The following is a 16,220-nucleotide window of genomic DNA, read 5'->3' as shown; positions in this document are numbered from 1 at the left end:
CTTAATTTTTAAGAGATTGTTTGAAAGGGATTTTAAAATAACTAAAAGAGTTTTTGGTAAAATTAATTTTGAGTTTTAAAAATATTTTTAATGCATTTTGAAAGAAGCACGTACCTGTAATTCTTATCGGAATCACTTGTTTTTTCATATCCATTTGAATTTTTATTAATAATTAGTTTCAAAATCATTTTCATTAAAAGCGTTTTCAATCATTTTAAAAAATGAAAACTAATGAAAAGAGCTTGAAAATGACAAAATAAAAAGTAAAATGAATAGTACCAGAATTGATTTTTTTAATATAAAAATATGATTTTTCGTTAAAATAAATAATACTAAGAATTTTTCGTTAAAATTTATTTAAAAATAACTTTAAATTTTGTGATACGGTAGGTGGGCAAAGCCGGTAGGTGGATCAGCCCAATGACCAATCACGAATCACCAAAAGAATTAAAAATAATAATAAATAAGAAAAAACAGAAACAAAAGTTCCCAGTAGAGTATTGGTTCACAACTCCCACTATAAATACAAGAACAAGAGAGAGTGTCGTACGGTTCATCGTTTCGTGTTTTGCCTGCCTTTCACTTTCAAAGACTTGCAAAAAAAAAAAAGGCACTTTCTCTCTCTCAGCGAGCGACTCTGTGACTTTAAAGAGTCGCCGATCCCATTCCATTCCCTTCCTATCTACATATCTACCCTTCCAACTCCAATCAACCACCCCCGGACGAACAGAAGCAGCAATGGCTTTCCAGAAGATCAAGGTTGCCAACCCCATCGTCGAGATGGACGGTGAGATTTCCCTTCCATCTATATGTATATTGTATTTCCTCCGATCTGTTTGTTTCCGTCGCCGATCATCTGAACTGATTGATCTGCTGATTCTGTTTCGTTTCGTTCTGGTTCTGGTTCATCACTTTTTGAGCTGAATTTTTTACGTCCCCAAAATGTTTATTTGCTTGTCTTCCGGAAAGGTGGTGACTTTTATTTTCGTAAACCTTTGTTTTCCATTTTTTATTCATTGAAAAGTTGGTAGAACGAAAACCCTTTTGGTTTTAGGCTACAGAAAGAAAACCCATTTGCCAGAAATGATTTGTTTTTCCCCCAAAAACATGAAATTGAAAAAATCGGCTCTAACTTGTTATTTGATTTGTACAAAAAATAATCTTGATTTCAATTGGGAGGGTTGTTTGCTGAATTTTTATCTGCATTATAAATTAAATTTTGTTTGATCTATATATTAGCAGATTCTGTAATTGTTTTAGCCTTTAAGAATTGAACTATGATGATGCATAAATGATTCAGACTTCAAGTGTTTTTCGTAAAGAAAATATGTTAAAAGTTTCAAAGACTCTGAAGAAATTATTCTCAACTCATGAAAGTGTGAAGAACTCGTAATGCACGACACCCTCATACTCACACTGCATGGAACACTTGTTGATTTCATTTAAATCTAACTTTACAAAACTAATACGCTTGTGTACGTGGGTTGAAGATTCGAAGAAATTTGACTTTACTCTTTCTCATACTATGTGTCTTTTGATATGTGGTTTCAGGAGATGAAATGACAAGAGTTTTCTGGAAATCCATTAAGGACAAGGTATCTACATCATACTCTTTAAGTGTTTCACCTATGCTATTTTTTGTATAACTACGTACTGTTCTGATCAAGATGGTGATTGCATACACGATTCTTTCTCTTTGTTGTATCTGCAGCTTATCTTACCATTTGTGGAATTGGACATCAAGTACTTTGACCTTGGCCTTCCTCATCGTGATGCCACTGATGACAAGGTTACTGTTGAAAGTGCTGAGGCTACTCTCAAGTACGTTTATTGCATCTCTTCTTAAAGTTATTAGGATTGCTATTTATTTCTGAATTCATTATTTCTATCTTTACATTGGTATTGGTGAGTCAGGATTGTAATTAGGCTGTAAACAAAGTTGTGTATGGCACACTGTTGTCCTTATGAACACCTCCTTCCTATGCATTATAAAATACGAGGTAGAGGGTGAGAGCATTCAATGCTCGTCATGTGTCTGTATATGTTTTACCAGGCAAAAACAGAAGAATAATGAGTGCCTAGAGTATCGTTTTGTTTGGAAATTTTATTTTGCTATTCATTTTGCATCTCTAACACTTGGTATTTTAGGTACAATGTAGCAATCAAGTGTGCGACTATTACTCCAGGTATACACTCCAGAAGAATTATACATGCATTTGTTTTCGAACTCTAGATCCTGTATTAATTATTTCAGTCTTTACTGAGAGATTGACAAAATTCATGATATTGTTGTCATAATTGACAGATGAAGCTCGTATGAAGGAGTTTAGCTTGAAGAGTATGTGGAGGAGTCCCAATGGGACTATTAGGAATATTTTGAATGGTTAGTGAACTGGCAACTTTCCATTCTCATCTTTTGAACAATTTTTTTTTTTTGGCAATTACAATGGCTGATTGTTTTTTTTTGTACAGGTACTGTTTTCAGAGAACCAATTCTTTGCAAAAACATCCCTCGCCTTATCCCAGGTATAATAATGTCATATGGTGATTCTATATTTTCGTAGGACTAGAACTATGCTTATTATTTCTTTTTTTCAGGCTGGACAAAGCCGATATGCATTGGAAGACATGCTTTTGGTGATCAGTATCGAGCAACTGATGCAGTCATTAAAGGACCGGGGAAACTGAAATTGGTGTTTGGTAAACATTTATCTTTGCTTGATAGTGTTAGATTTGTGTACCTCACTGTAGATTAGTAGGATTATATTTACAAAGTTATGTACAAAGTTTCTCTTGATAAATGATAGTTCTTAAACTCCTTTGTTTTTACTTGATAAATGCTTGCAGTGCCAGAAGGAAAGGATGAGAAGACAGAGCTAGACGTGTATGACTTTACAGGGGAGGGGGGAGTAGCATTGGCCATGTACAACACCGATGAGGTTTATTTGTTAATCCTTTCGTGTTTCTGTTGAAAGAATTTCTAGATTGCTGTGAGTGACTGTGTGTTCCTTTTATTGTATATCTGTCTTGGGTATGCAGTCCATCCGTGCTTTTGCAGAGGCTTCCATGACCACTGCTTATGAGAAAAAGTGGCCTCTTTATCTTAGCACAAAAAATACTATTCTGAAGAAGTATGATGGAAGGTACGCAGATTCTTAATTTCCTTGTTTTTAAGTATTTAACATTTGTATCGACAAAGAAAAAAAATTAGGATTTAACATGTGTACTTATTCTCTGAACAATCTATATTTTTGTTTGTTCATGATATAAGATTCAAGGACATATTTCAAGAAGTTTATGAGGCTAACTGGAAATCAAAGTTTGAAGCTGCTGGCATATGGTAAGGAGTCAGGACTGAAAAACGTGGCAATTTTGTCTTATATCCTGAGGTCAGATGGTGTTGTTTTATTGACTATATTATTGGATTTGAAGGTATGAGCATCGTCTCATTGATGATATGGTGGCTTATGCACTTAAAAGTGATGGTGGGTATGTTTGGGCATGCAAGAATTATGATGGAGATGTGCAAAGTGATATGTTAGCTCAAGGTTCGTACAACTGCCCTTTAGCTAATTTTTGTCTCGTCTCGTCATGATTTGCATACTGAGATTTTACAGTTTTTAACTTCTTGTTCTATTGCAGGGTTTGGATCTCTTGGATTGATGACATCCGTACTGGTATGTTATACCTGTTTCATGTGTATTTGCACTTATCCCTCCATCCCTCGCTCCCTATTTTGTCATGTGAATCCTTGTCCTTCACTTACTGGAGTATTTCATGGGTACAGGTGTGCCCAGATGGAAAAACTATTGAAGCCGAAGCTGCCCATGGTACAGTTACTCGGCACTACAGGGTTCACCAGAAGGGAGGCGAAACAAGTACAAACAGCATTGCTTCCATCTTTGCTTGGACAAGAGGGCTTGCACACAGGTATATTAGAAAGATTGTTTTCCACGTTAGCGCTCCTTTTTGATATCTTAGGGTTCCGTGAAAAGGTTATTAAATCTGAATTTAAATGTGTCTCTGTAATAGGGCTAAGTTGGATGACAATGCAAGACTTTTGGAGTTCACTCAAAAACTCGAAGAAGCTTGTATTGGGACTGTGGAATCGGGGAAAATGACCAAGGATCTTGCACTAATTCTTCACGGATCCAAGTAAGTGTCTAATAGATTATTTTATCTTCATAATTTATGTCTCTGTGCCCATGTGAGTTGTGTTTTCCTGTGCCTCTATATGAGCAGTGATTTTACTTATAACATGCTTACGTGTGCTGCAGGCTGGCTAGGAACCACTACTTGAACACTGAAGAGTTCATTGATGCTGTGGCCAACGAACTGAAAGCTAAGCTTGCTTGCTAGGAAGCACTGCATTTTTCAGACTTGCATTGGAGGTGAGTTCCTTTCTGTTTTCCCCCGTTTCTTAACATCATAATCATAATCTTATTGAAAGTAACGTCACCTAATGCCTGTTTGTAGGGGAATTTTTAATACACAATCTAAATTTCTTGCTTCATTTCCTTGCGATTCCAATGTTTTCTTGATAAATTATTCTTACCCTCGTCGTTTTTTGGTTTTATTGAAGTAGTTTTCTCATTTAGTGCAAACATTTTCTTTAATTTTTTTAAGTTAATGGATTCTAATTTGTGTTTCAGGGACCAGGCAACTGTGGACTTCTGTATTATGAAAGAAATAATTGAGGGCGGAAAATGGGGAAGGCAGGGAGGCGGAAAAGGGAAGACGAGCGGTGGACTTTCCCCTCTGGTGTTATGTTAGCGATGTTGACTCATCAGTTTCTTGTGCACTATTTGGATTCTCGACTCTTACCGATTTGCATGTTCTTTCCTCTTCATCAGTTGCTAAGCTTCGGCAGCTTTAACATTTTTCATAGTTTAACTGCAGAATAATCTTTCTTTGGTTCGTCTTTGGACAGTGTCTGAAGTCCGTAAACCGGACTGTCGTGTTCGGTTAATGTTCTTCGTTCTTGGGTTCTATCTCGAGTCTTGATATAAGTATTGGCAAATGCATTTCAAAAAATAAAGGCCAATGGTTCGTACCCATTGATCTCTATCCGCCAAGGATATGTCGATAACTTGACATATGCTTTGACCAGTACGTTTGTATGGATGATCACAGTGAGGTACATCTTGGCTGATATGCCCGGTGATGTAAATCCCGGTTGATATGCTGAAACCGTCTCCCGACTTATACGCCGGATGTCGTAAATATAGCGTCAATAATATAGGAATCAAACTCCTATAATAGGCCGGAAAGTTTTAGTGCTATGAGAGTGATTGTTATAATCTTAGTTCGATATGCTGCACTTACGAGTGTTAAACCTATACGATAAATAACAAGAGAGAAACTATGTAACAAAATCATAAAATAAAGAAAAATAGAAAGTAGATGGGTCTTGCATTTAATATATAAAACTCATCCGTATCAAACTCATAAGATGACAATAGTGTAGTACGAATTAAACTGATGGTGCCTTTCTCATGTATAGGTATCAAACTCACTTAGACTATTGTAGAATTTATAAAGAGCAATGCTAGGAAGATCAAATCTGTAAACCAAATGACATGGAAGTCGATGATTGAATTATTACTTAAGTGTTGATGAACATGTTTATTTCTTATTAGTGATACATTATTTGGTTTGTAAATTTAGTTTATGAATTTAATCTCCCACGTTATTCATATATAAATATATAAAAATGACTTGAGGTTTAATGCTAGTGTTAGTTGAGGTTGTTGAACCCGTGCCCGTTTATTGTGAGGTTAAAATCAACCACACCTACCCTGCTTATGATGATATTTATTTTGAGGAGGTTTCATTCGAATTCACATTATTCTTGATGGAGACAGTAGTCTCTGATCTCTCTCTACGAAGGGATACCCTACGAATCTGATACTTTTATTTATTTATCTATTTAAATTATAAAAAAAAAAAAAAAAAAAAAAAGCAAGTTACATGATGACTCATGGGACCTATCACACACAGTTAGTTGGCTGAGATATATAGAGTTGTTATTAGCATTTCAAAAATCTCATTTGACATTCTAAATTTTCTATAATTAGAAAGAAAAATACACTTATGAGGAGTGTAGAATATGATTTTTAAAGTGCTAGTAATAGTTCCCTAGATATATATATATATATATATATATATATATATATATATATATAGTCAATCACAGTAACTCATCAATCACAACTGCGACATCTTTTCATGATTAAATTCTTAGTTGCCTTAATTACAATATAGTGTTATTCTTCACTAATTATGCAGACTTGGTGTGAAGTTTGGAGGTGGATTGTCTGCCCTCCCATTTCCATACTCTCCCCATGCTCTTTTGTTTGTGTGGTTACGGTTAAGCCATGTCAACATTTAATATTCCTATTACTTTTTGTTTTATTATTTCTATAAAAAATTAATATAAAATGTTAACGTGGTTTAACCGTGATCACACATCATAAGAGGGCATGGAGAGAGTATGGAAATGAGAGGGGTGAAGTTTAGCTTGAATCACATTCGAGTTTAAATTTTCTGCATCCAAAATCTTTTGTGACCTCTTTTGCCTTTCTACTTGAGTGACACATGCCTTTTTAACCTAATTTATCTTTAGTTTTTTATTTTTTTATTAATAAATAATTTGAAAATTTCACATTGTTAAGTGAAATTTAAATAAATAGACAAGTATCAACAAATAATATAAGTCGCAAAAAATTTTGTTGCAGAAGATTTGAACTCCTCATATCCTCAATATCGTTATATAAAAATAAAAGAAAAGTAGGTGGCTTTGATTCACCAAGTTATGGTTTGGCTGTACCAAATTAAAAGAAAAGATGCTATCTAATTAGCCCTTAATCATTGTGATCACCAAGCGTCCTCCTTTTCGTTCAACGGGGATGAGTGTAAATTCGAACTTGGAGTATCTTTCAATTAGTTCTCAGCTTAATAGTACTCTCTTTTCCATTTGGTAACACCCGTTTATTAAAATGTCTGTTTTCAGTTTTAGACAAATTTAGAGAAAAACAATTTCAAATAATCTTCTTTTTCAAGCACATAATTCTTTCATTTCTCCACACATTTCCCCTCTAACCTAATTTTCGGGCAGATGGAAATTTCAATACAAATAATCAGATATATTACGACCAAATAATATTTCTCTTCACTTGTAATTGAGAGGTCTTAAGTTAGAATATCGAAAATGATGAGTTCGCAAGCAATTTATTGTCTCTCCCTTAATGTGTAAACATATCATTATATCAAAATCATCAGATGCACATCAAACGGGTATGCCAAAAGAAGCCAAAAAAAAAACAAAAAAAAGGCAAATAATATAAGAACGAAAAAATTTTAAAAATTCCTGTACAAGGAGGCAATGCGTCCGCTCGCTCAAGTCTTAACAGAAAAGTTGGAACCATGAGAACATATTTAGGTTCAAATTACACTATCAAGAGGAAACAAGCAAAATTCTCCTCATAGCACCACCCATCTTTTCATACAAAGTGTGCAGAAGAAGCTTGACCTTTCCCAACTGCAAACGGAGCTCGATTACCGCTGAAATTTGATCAGTATTCGAGTCATTTCGATTTTCTTGACTAGATTGTTAGCATTGGATGAGTAAATGTTCTTACCGAGAATCAGCCTTAACCAAAGGTAGCTCACTTTTGCCTTCAATCGCGATAACTTCACTTTCACAGAAAAATCTGAAAGCAAATCAGAAATCAGAATGAGAGGATGATATGGTCAGAAACTCGCTCTAGAATCGTGGTTTAAAATAGTGGACTATGCATGAAATGTTCAGAATAAATAGTTAACATGATGCATGTGTGTTTAAAATTCCCATGTTGAAGTTCAGTATTTGTCTTTGAACAAAATTTGTTATTTTTCAAAGAGCTTTCCTTCAAATTATTAGAATTCGGTTCTAAGTCAGCAACCGAGTTTCCATCTTAACGCTAAAACTTAAAAGTGCCCTCGAAAAAGTTTAAAATGAAACGCAATTGTCAAAGTATAAATCGTACGATATGCAAAATTTTACCAGATTCAGGATTCAACTTTGGAGAAAGACCATATAATGCACATTTTCCATAGGCTAGTAACCTCACTCTTTGTGGAGCACCCAACTTGCTAACGATGGACCTAAGTAGCCCACTGGATAGGGAGATAAAATACAGCAATAAGGGATTTGAACAAACAAATTCGTAATGGCAGAACCCAGTAGCACACTGGATATGGAGATAAAGATAGAGGCAAAAAGAAAGCAAAGTACATCAGAAGTTTTCAAAATCTGGAAAGGTTTCGTTCTTCTACTTACTCAGTACGCAATATTGTGAGGAAGTCAGATGGCAAGGATTCCATAAATGAAGATATGTCCTCCATCTTTAGGGACTTCAACTCTTGCTTTAGATTACTTTTTTCTTCAACTGACATTGTCTTCCCAAGAGCCGATTTACTGCAAGACACGGTAAAAGTGCAATTAGCTCAATATTGAAGTTTGTTAGCGTAATCATAAATGCTTTACTGAGGGATATATTAATGATATTAAAAGGGAAAAGAAAATATAGATTCAGCATCAAGCGGAAATCCTTATAAATTTCTTGGGAGCAGAATTGGCTCGTCACTGACAAAAGTAACAGGAAAAAAATTCACCTGTCAATAGTTCTTCCCGTAAAAATGACAGGAAAGTATCTAGAATACTTCCCAACACCAAACCTTTCACCCAAATGATGCAATTTTTTAGAGTCTAGAAGAATTAAAGCCTTCCAGAGTTGACAGTAGTCCAACCTGAATCCTTCATCTAATTGTTTGTATATTCCATGGTCTAGAAGAACTGCATTGTAAATTTATAAACAGTAAATCATATTGTAAGCCCAAAAATAATAACAATTTTAACTGAAACAACTAAGTACGTCTTATTTTCAGCACATACCCAAGGAAAAACCATTGGGACCTTCTGGTGAAACTAATATGTTACCAGGGTGTGGATCTCCATGCAGGAAACCATGGATAAAAATCATTTCAGCAAACGCTTCCAACAATACTTCTGCTACCTACAATACAAATATTAAGAGTCGTTTTCCTAACTGCACTTGGCTTTACCGTTAAGACCTTTCAGACAATTCAAACAAGAAAAGAAAACAGGAAGAGCGACCTGACACTTCCACCATACTTTCGCCTAGCACACACAAACTAAAGAGAAGCATTTGACGAAACATTATCGTAACTACACAAGGCTTCATTAATGTCTATGCATGCAAATGTATGACCTTACGTGACAATGCACACACTTTAAATAAGATTTTTAGCATAAACTAGAGTTTCTGAAGCCCAGTTGGATTACAAAATCACGTTCTAGCATGCTCGACCGTATTTTGACTTGGCTCATTCTCATTCGCTATTGCTGTTTAATCTTGGCCATCAGATTTAGTTATATGCGTAGATAAAAGCATAGAAGACTGCTGCCTCAACCGCCTATAAAGCCAGCCACCAAAAAAGCTCCAGCTTAGATGATTTAAACAGCCTAATATCAGATAGGCCGAGCTCAAATTGAATTTTAAAACATATAATGGAGTTCAGAGTTTTTGTTTGTGCTGGCATTACAATACACAGAAAATCAGCAGCTCAACCTGAAAACTAACCTTCATTGGGTTTATTCTCCTTTCCTTCAGAAACTGTACATCATCAACCTGAGTTCTAAAGAAATTATTGTTAGCGGAATTAGCAGCACAGTTATCAGAATATGATATAATGATACAGGCAGCAAGTTCAAGTTCATTAAAAATATCATGAAAGGCAGACTTACAAAACAAAAACGAATAATGAAAACCATACCAAAAAGTGATTCAAATTCATAATAGGATCTGCTCATCGTCCTTCTTATGGCTTTTTAGGCGTTACTGTCATTAACAATATTATTAAAAATTAACTGTTATACTTTTCTTTGACTTCAATAAAATTTTAAGTGACTGGAGTCATCCTTCTTGCGATTGGAGGCTTGTGGTATGCCCTGGCCCTGGGATGGGGTAGCCTCCCCTCCCCCTAAACTTTTGACTAGCCAAAAGAACATAAACAAAATTTGCTCGAAGGATTCATGATAGTTTAAGGGCTTTTTATTTCGTTTTACACTTTTTTATTTTGGAGCCTTGAGTCTTGTTAGAATTAAGAGAGCTAGTACTAGTAGCCCAAAAATATTGACAAAATGCATTCAATTCAATGCAGAAGTGTTTGAGAACATGTCTATATGTACAACACAACTTATGGTCTTGGTTTTGAAGCCTAAACTCTACATTGTTTTATTCCATTATTTGATTTTCTGCAGTAAGATCACTGCAGTTTCAGCAACTTCAGAGGCATCAGAACGAATCTTTATCGGCACAATTTAAAAAATAAACCCCATATCAACTTCTTTTTTTCTCACTTGGTTTAGCCTCAATATAACATATCATAGAATGCAAGCTCTACGTTAACCAGTGCTCTGGGCTGTCCCATGGCGATTGAGAGAAAATTTCAATCTTTTTCCAGCAATATTATCTAACCAACCATTTATTTCTAAAAAAGTTTCAGAAATTAGAGAGAACTGGAAATTGTCAACAAATTTGATAAACTCCGGAATCTGACAACCATACCTAGATGCATACTACATAAGAAAGTTCAAAAGGCTATACCTTTTGTCCTGTACAGAATTCCATTGTCAGCACTTGAGTAGTGGTCAAGTCCTGGATACATATATGGTGGTCAGCTTGTTGTATTCACAAATGAAAGATATTTCAGATGGCCCAATAAATATTAAAGAGGAGTATCCCAGCTATATTACCCAAAATATACGAGGAATCTTGACCCATTTGTTGTTTGCAAAGTTAGTGGCAGTTGTCTCAGAATTCCTAGCCTCCTGAATAAAGTCTGTGCAACCATCAGAAAGGAGAAAACCATCTTTGTCCGGAGTATATTCAACAACGATTAGAGAAGAAGTAAAATGATATGAAGAAAATAGCTACGGTGCTCCCTCCTTGAGTAAGACTCATTATAGTATTTAAATAGTAGGCAATCAATGAAGTCTAATCCAATGGCAGTTGTCTAATTATTGATGTCATTCTACAACTCACCAAGTTCGAGAGATATAGCATGCACAAACTCTGATACCAGCCAGTCAAATCTGTATTCCGGGAAAAACTGTGAAATGGAAAAGAGAAAGGTCATTAAGTAACTGGGGATGTCTGTTTCATAATTACAACGAGGAAATCATTGTGTTTGTTTCATAATTACAAACTCATTTTCTTTTGAAATTCACTATTCCTGATAATATACTTATTGAGTTATTTCCCCTAGTAAGAACATTAGCAAAAGAAAAATATCCACAATGTTACTTTCCAAGTTACACCAAAAGAAAGAACCAGGAGGACAAATGGGCTTTCTTTTATTTTCTAAGAATATAATTCTAAATTTATTGTTAAAAGAAATAAAAATGCTTCAAATCAATACTACATGTACGGAAAGTGGAAACTCACATACATACATAAATGAATTTACATAGTATACATTATACACAGATCCAACTCAAGAACTAATAATTAAGCACATTTTGGGACATACATTGATAACAGAACATAGCACTAAGCATAATATCATAAAACCTAAGGCTGCAAATAAGCCTACACACTCAAGGGATCAAACAAATTAGTTTGGCTTGGCCTGCAAAACTGGTTTGTTTAAACATGCAAAGTGTCAACTCCAAAATTGAAGGTCAAGGAATAACAATCCTGGAACAAGCATAAGGTGCTTGATTGGCTACAATTTCACAGAAAGTCCACAAATCACATCTCTGTCAAGTATTACTATTTAGAAACTTGAACGACTTTTTAGGACCGACAAAATCACTGCAACTACACTATATCAATCTGCAAGAAAATATGAATTCAAAAGTGTCATGAGATTCAGTGTGTACCCATGTAAGGGATTTTGAAAGGAAATACATGGTTGCCGTATCTATTTTCATGTGCTGCTCCAGACCTGGGTACTGCACCTATCATCCAAATGACAAAACAAATTAATAATCATTGCAGCCATATAAATCTGTTTTCTTGAGAAGGAAAAACTTCAGATGTAAAAAACAAGTAGTGGTGATCACAGAAAAGACAAGCACATGTTCATTTTTTCAAGTATAAGAAATGGTTGAGGAATGGATAAGTTTATCAGCTGTCCTGAAATTCAGGTAAATAATCTTTTTGTGAAACGATTGTAAACTTAAATCACTTCTCATCTTTGTTTTGCCTCCAAGAAGTTTCCTCTTTAAAAATAAAATTTAAGCTATTGTCCAACCATTTTTTCCATCTTGTCCTTGTTTTGGCTAGTTCAGGGTGAGAGTATATTGTCATGGGATACTTGTTTCTTGACGATGATTATGTTTTACTGTTCACAAGCAAGATTCAATATTTCTGGCATGCTGTCACAGCATTTCAAGATTGAAAGAGTTTACTACCCTAAAAAAAAAGATTGAAAGAGTTTATTTGACCTGTCCTTCCATCGCAATTAGCTTCCCTACCTTGCTTTCCACTTTTGACACTAATGAGTTAAACTTACTGTACAGCCGACTTTTGTGTCCTTGTTATTTGGTATTTTGGTGTCTTTGCAAGTTTAGTGTTTATTTTTTTCTTTTTTTTTCCTTCTAGGTGGATAGTTTATATCTCAACTTGGTTAGTTTTAGACTTGTGCTCAAAGTGTGTTGTATAGGAAATGCCAAAAGGGATATCATAAAGTCATGATCTTATATTGGTAAAATCCATGAAATTTGGGTGTTATATAAGTAATTCGACTAAATGATAATCGCATATGTTAGCGTTAGAGATGGAAGTTATATTCCCACACTTCAAGGAAGTTTGAATATCTAAAGGAACTAAAACTTCAGGAATTTGGTCAAACCACCCACCAAGCTTTTCTCGCTTCCTGAGAATTAACAAGTTCCATCCAGAATTCTCAAGACACATTCCTTCTGTTTTTTATATTCTCCTAATGAATTCAAATTTAAACTAAGGATAGCACTGAATAAGAGTTTCAAAGAAGAGTTACTGGTCTATTAACCAATTACATTTACAAGTTAATTTGTTTTGAAACTAAATGTGAACTACCAAAACAGAAGTTACTCTGCTCACCAACCTTAATTGCTACTTCTTGATGATCCTTAAGAACTCCCTTGTGTACTTGAGCAATAGATGCAGCAGCTATGGGAAGCTCATCAAGTGACAGAAACCTGAGGTAAATGCCAAAGTCAGTAAAATAATTGCATTTTCAACATTGAATTACAGAGTTCCATGGAGCAACACATTAATTACAAAAAAAAAATGACCAGGACAATGCTTGATAAGCAGTTGGGAGAGAAAAAGGAGTAACAATAAGACAAATATTGCGGTTCACTAAGTTAGGAAAAAGGAGTAACAGTAACAAAAAGATAAAAAAAGGGCCATGATGTATGACTTGAGGACAAATATTGTGGTTCATCAAACATTGCGATCCCAAAATCATACATCCTGGCGTTTTTATATTCAAGTTTAGAGTTCCATTGAAGAATCACACAAGGAAGGTGCAGTAATTTTTAAAGAAATATACAAACCAGGAAAATGGCAGCAGCAAACATGCTATAACAAATGAGGAAAAACAAATAAGGAAGAAACCATATGCCATTTACCCTCCATCTTCCCCCGTTTACAAACTAAGAAACCCCAATATAATGCCAAAGTTTATATCTATCCTTCATAATCCCTTACGTTACAGAAAAACTCACCTGTAATTAAGAACCCGTCTTAAGAGTTTACGTTTTCTTTATATTTTAATTTTGTGATTTTATCTGGGTTCCCACTACCGCAATGTGATGTAATACTTGCAACGCAATTAAGTACTTACACTTCTGACAGCTTGTGTCCCAGATTGCGGATCAGCACTTCTTTAATGGCTTTGAAATGACAAGGAACTGCCTAAGCCAATGAGTTACCAGATAGTTACCATTTCATAAGGGTTAGATTAATTTCCAACTATACAACAATAAAAGTATACACATCAAAATATAGATACAACCACATTGTTCATTCATACCTGATCCTGCAATGAGGAAAGGGTTGATGAGTACTCTTTCGGAACCTGCCGCAGAGCGGCCACAAATTGACCGGCTTTCACATAAAACCCTCTATTGGCCTCACACAGCTTCCGAATTCTCGAAGCGGAACGACTATGAACCTAAATGCCATCATCATAAGACATACAATACAACTGAAGTGAACCTCTTTCATATGATTCTCACTTATCAGGCTACAAGCAAACATAAAATTCTATTTCTTCTGAAAATTAATTTAACAATTTAATTAAAATTCCATTTCTTCTGCAAATTAATTAAACATTCATATGAAAAGAAAAGCAAATTAACATACCAACCTGGGATAGCTTCTGACGGTACTCATCGGAGTCCGCTGGGATTCCGCGCAAAGTGAGCTTGTAGTCAACGGCGGTCAACGCAATCTGCAATTTCCGGAAACATATTACTAACAAAATGCAATTGATAGACAAATAAACTGGAGAATGTGAGTGAGGAAGGAAACAAACGGTGGAGATTGCGCGGGAAGACCGAACGACGCCGTGAATTGGTGTGCGGAGGTGTTCGGGGAAGGATGGGAGGAAATCGGCGGAGGAGGATGAGAGGAAGTCAGAGTTGAAGGCGTGGAAGGTGAGGCCAGTTGCAGCGACGAGGAGGACAGTGGTTTTGGCCCGCCGCATTTCTTTTGAGACTTTTAATTTGTTTCTGGACTCGCAGCTATTCAACCATCAAAAACCCGCAAGGATGTCCGCTTGACCGACACGGACTAACGGAAATCAAGTTCAGGATCAATCTAGAAGGTGAAAATTCACTCGTGAATTATATTGAAGCGGTTTCCGGTTCACATATCATTATATTACGAACGCTTTTTAGGCAAGATGATTCATAAGATTTATATAACATATTATTTTGATTTCGGAGATTTGAAATTAATAAAATTAATTTTTGAAATTGTCCATCATCAATCATTTTAGTACTTCAACGCAAAATCATCAATCATTTTAGTACTTCAATGCAAAATTATGTTAAATAAGGATCAAAACGACAAATATACATTCAATTTAATAAACAATTAGCCAAAATAATTTGAAAAAAATTAAGGGTATTTTAGTCATTCTATTCTTATTTAATGGAGATTTTTTAAGAAATGACCAAAATGATTGATGATGCCCAAACTCAGAGACCATTTCTATTGATTTCAAATCTCAGGAATCAAAATGATGAGCTATGCAAATTTCAAAGATCATTTTGGATAAAAAAAAATAAATAAAAACCCTATTATTAAATAGAAACGTTATAGTTATGATAAATTTGTTTACGTAAGTTGGTTTTTTTAATTTTTTTTTTTTTTAATATAGTAGATCAATTTGGTGTATATTCTATTTAGATTTCAAAAGATTTTGGTGTAAGTTTAGATTAGGTACTAATTTGGATTTTTTTTCATTTTGTTTGACCGTTTAATTATCTGTAAAATTGATGATGTAATAAATGTTGAAGTTGAATTGTTTTTAAGAAAAATTAAAGAAAATGGCTTGATTTGAGTTTTAGATAAAATAAATGGTAAAGTGAATAGTACATGATTGATTTTTTAGTGTAAAAAAAATGATTTTTCGTTAAAGTAAACAATACCAGGAGTTTTTCGTTAAAGTTACCTTATTTTTAAGACGCAAACAAGCCACAATCAGCATTATAAACAAAATGTTTTAGTGTCCTTTAGAGTTGGACCACTTACAAGTCTTAAACTTGAAACATAAACTCACGTATATGAAAACTTCTAAATAAAACTCAAAAATCTGTAAGTAATAATACTCTCTCCGCGTGAATACACTTAAAACTTTCTTAATCTAAAACTCCATCTCCCTCTCGTTCTAGATCAACCAATACCAAAAACCATAATTTCAATGGGACTGGCGGAAACATGCAAAGAACTGATGAAAATTTCTCATATTTCTCAGCATTCAACAAGTTAGAATTGCCGTGGTTTTCCAAAAATTTCTTCGCGTTTGCTGTCTTCCTCTGAAGTGTGTTTTTTAAGATGCAACGGACACCAATTCTCTTCCTCCAACTGTTTGACGAGTAACTTGATTTTTTCAGATCATCGCCCGATTGATCATTAAAATGTATGGGCCGAGAGTGC

The 16,220-nt window shown here is 34.7% G+C and overlaps 2 protein-coding genes across 5 annotated transcripts; one reads left to right on the top strand and one right to left on the bottom strand.

The window, feature by feature from the left end:
- Positions 1 to 480: 480 nt before the first annotated feature.
- Positions 481 to 5,038, top strand: CICDH (cytosolic NADP+-dependent isocitrate dehydrogenase). The gene is made up of 16 exons (XM_068489642.2): positions 481 to 787; positions 1,552 to 1,595; positions 1,712 to 1,821; positions 2,149 to 2,186; positions 2,306 to 2,383; positions 2,473 to 2,526; positions 2,599 to 2,700; positions 2,848 to 2,939; positions 3,040 to 3,143; positions 3,272 to 3,340; positions 3,433 to 3,548; positions 3,643 to 3,677; positions 3,788 to 3,930; positions 4,033 to 4,155; positions 4,278 to 4,391; positions 4,653 to 5,038. Exons 1-15 carry the CDS (start codon positions 739 to 741, stop codon positions 4,357 to 4,359), a joined length of 1,239 nt encoding a protein of 412 aa, XP_068345743.2. The 5' UTR covers positions 481 to 738; the 3' UTR covers positions 4,360 to 4,391; positions 4,653 to 5,038.
- A 2,286-nt stretch (positions 5,039 to 7,324) lies between these two features.
- LOC137708067 (Protein kinase superfamily protein) lies at positions 7,325 to 14,840 on the bottom strand. Of its 4 annotated transcripts, none has more exons than XM_088689685.1 (16): positions 14,593 to 14,840; positions 14,425 to 14,508; positions 14,089 to 14,229; positions 13,900 to 13,970; positions 13,156 to 13,249; positions 11,948 to 12,025; positions 11,110 to 11,175; positions 10,820 to 10,942; positions 10,671 to 10,721; positions 9,645 to 9,692; positions 8,936 to 9,056; positions 8,656 to 8,836; positions 8,321 to 8,458; positions 8,045 to 8,157; positions 7,641 to 7,712; positions 7,325 to 7,540 (listed from the first exon to the last, which is right to left on the bottom strand). In XM_088689685.1, exons 1-16 carry the CDS (start codon positions 14,761 to 14,763, stop codon positions 7,503 to 7,505), a joined length of 1,590 nt encoding a protein of 529 aa, XP_088545811.1. In that variant the 5' UTR covers positions 14,764 to 14,840; the 3' UTR covers positions 7,325 to 7,502. The 4 variants fall into 4 exon arrangements, with proteins under 4 accessions (XP_088545811.1, XP_088545812.1, XP_088545809.1 ...); XM_088689686.1 differs by having other exon boundaries at positions 10,820 to 10,905; positions 11,109 to 11,175; positions 14,593 to 14,836; XM_088689683.1 differs by having other exon boundaries at positions 7,325 to 7,563; positions 14,593 to 14,836.
- Positions 14,841 to 16,220: the final 1,380 nt, after the last annotated feature.

Source organism: Pyrus communis, chromosome 17 (genome assembly GCF_041283825.1).
Source record: "Pyrus communis isolate YQ-2024b chromosome 17, ASM4128382v1, whole genome shotgun sequence".
NCBI classification, from domain to species: Eukaryota; Viridiplantae; Streptophyta; class Magnoliopsida; order Rosales; family Rosaceae; genus Pyrus; species Pyrus communis.
This window is presented reverse-complemented; position numbering and strand designations above follow the sequence as displayed.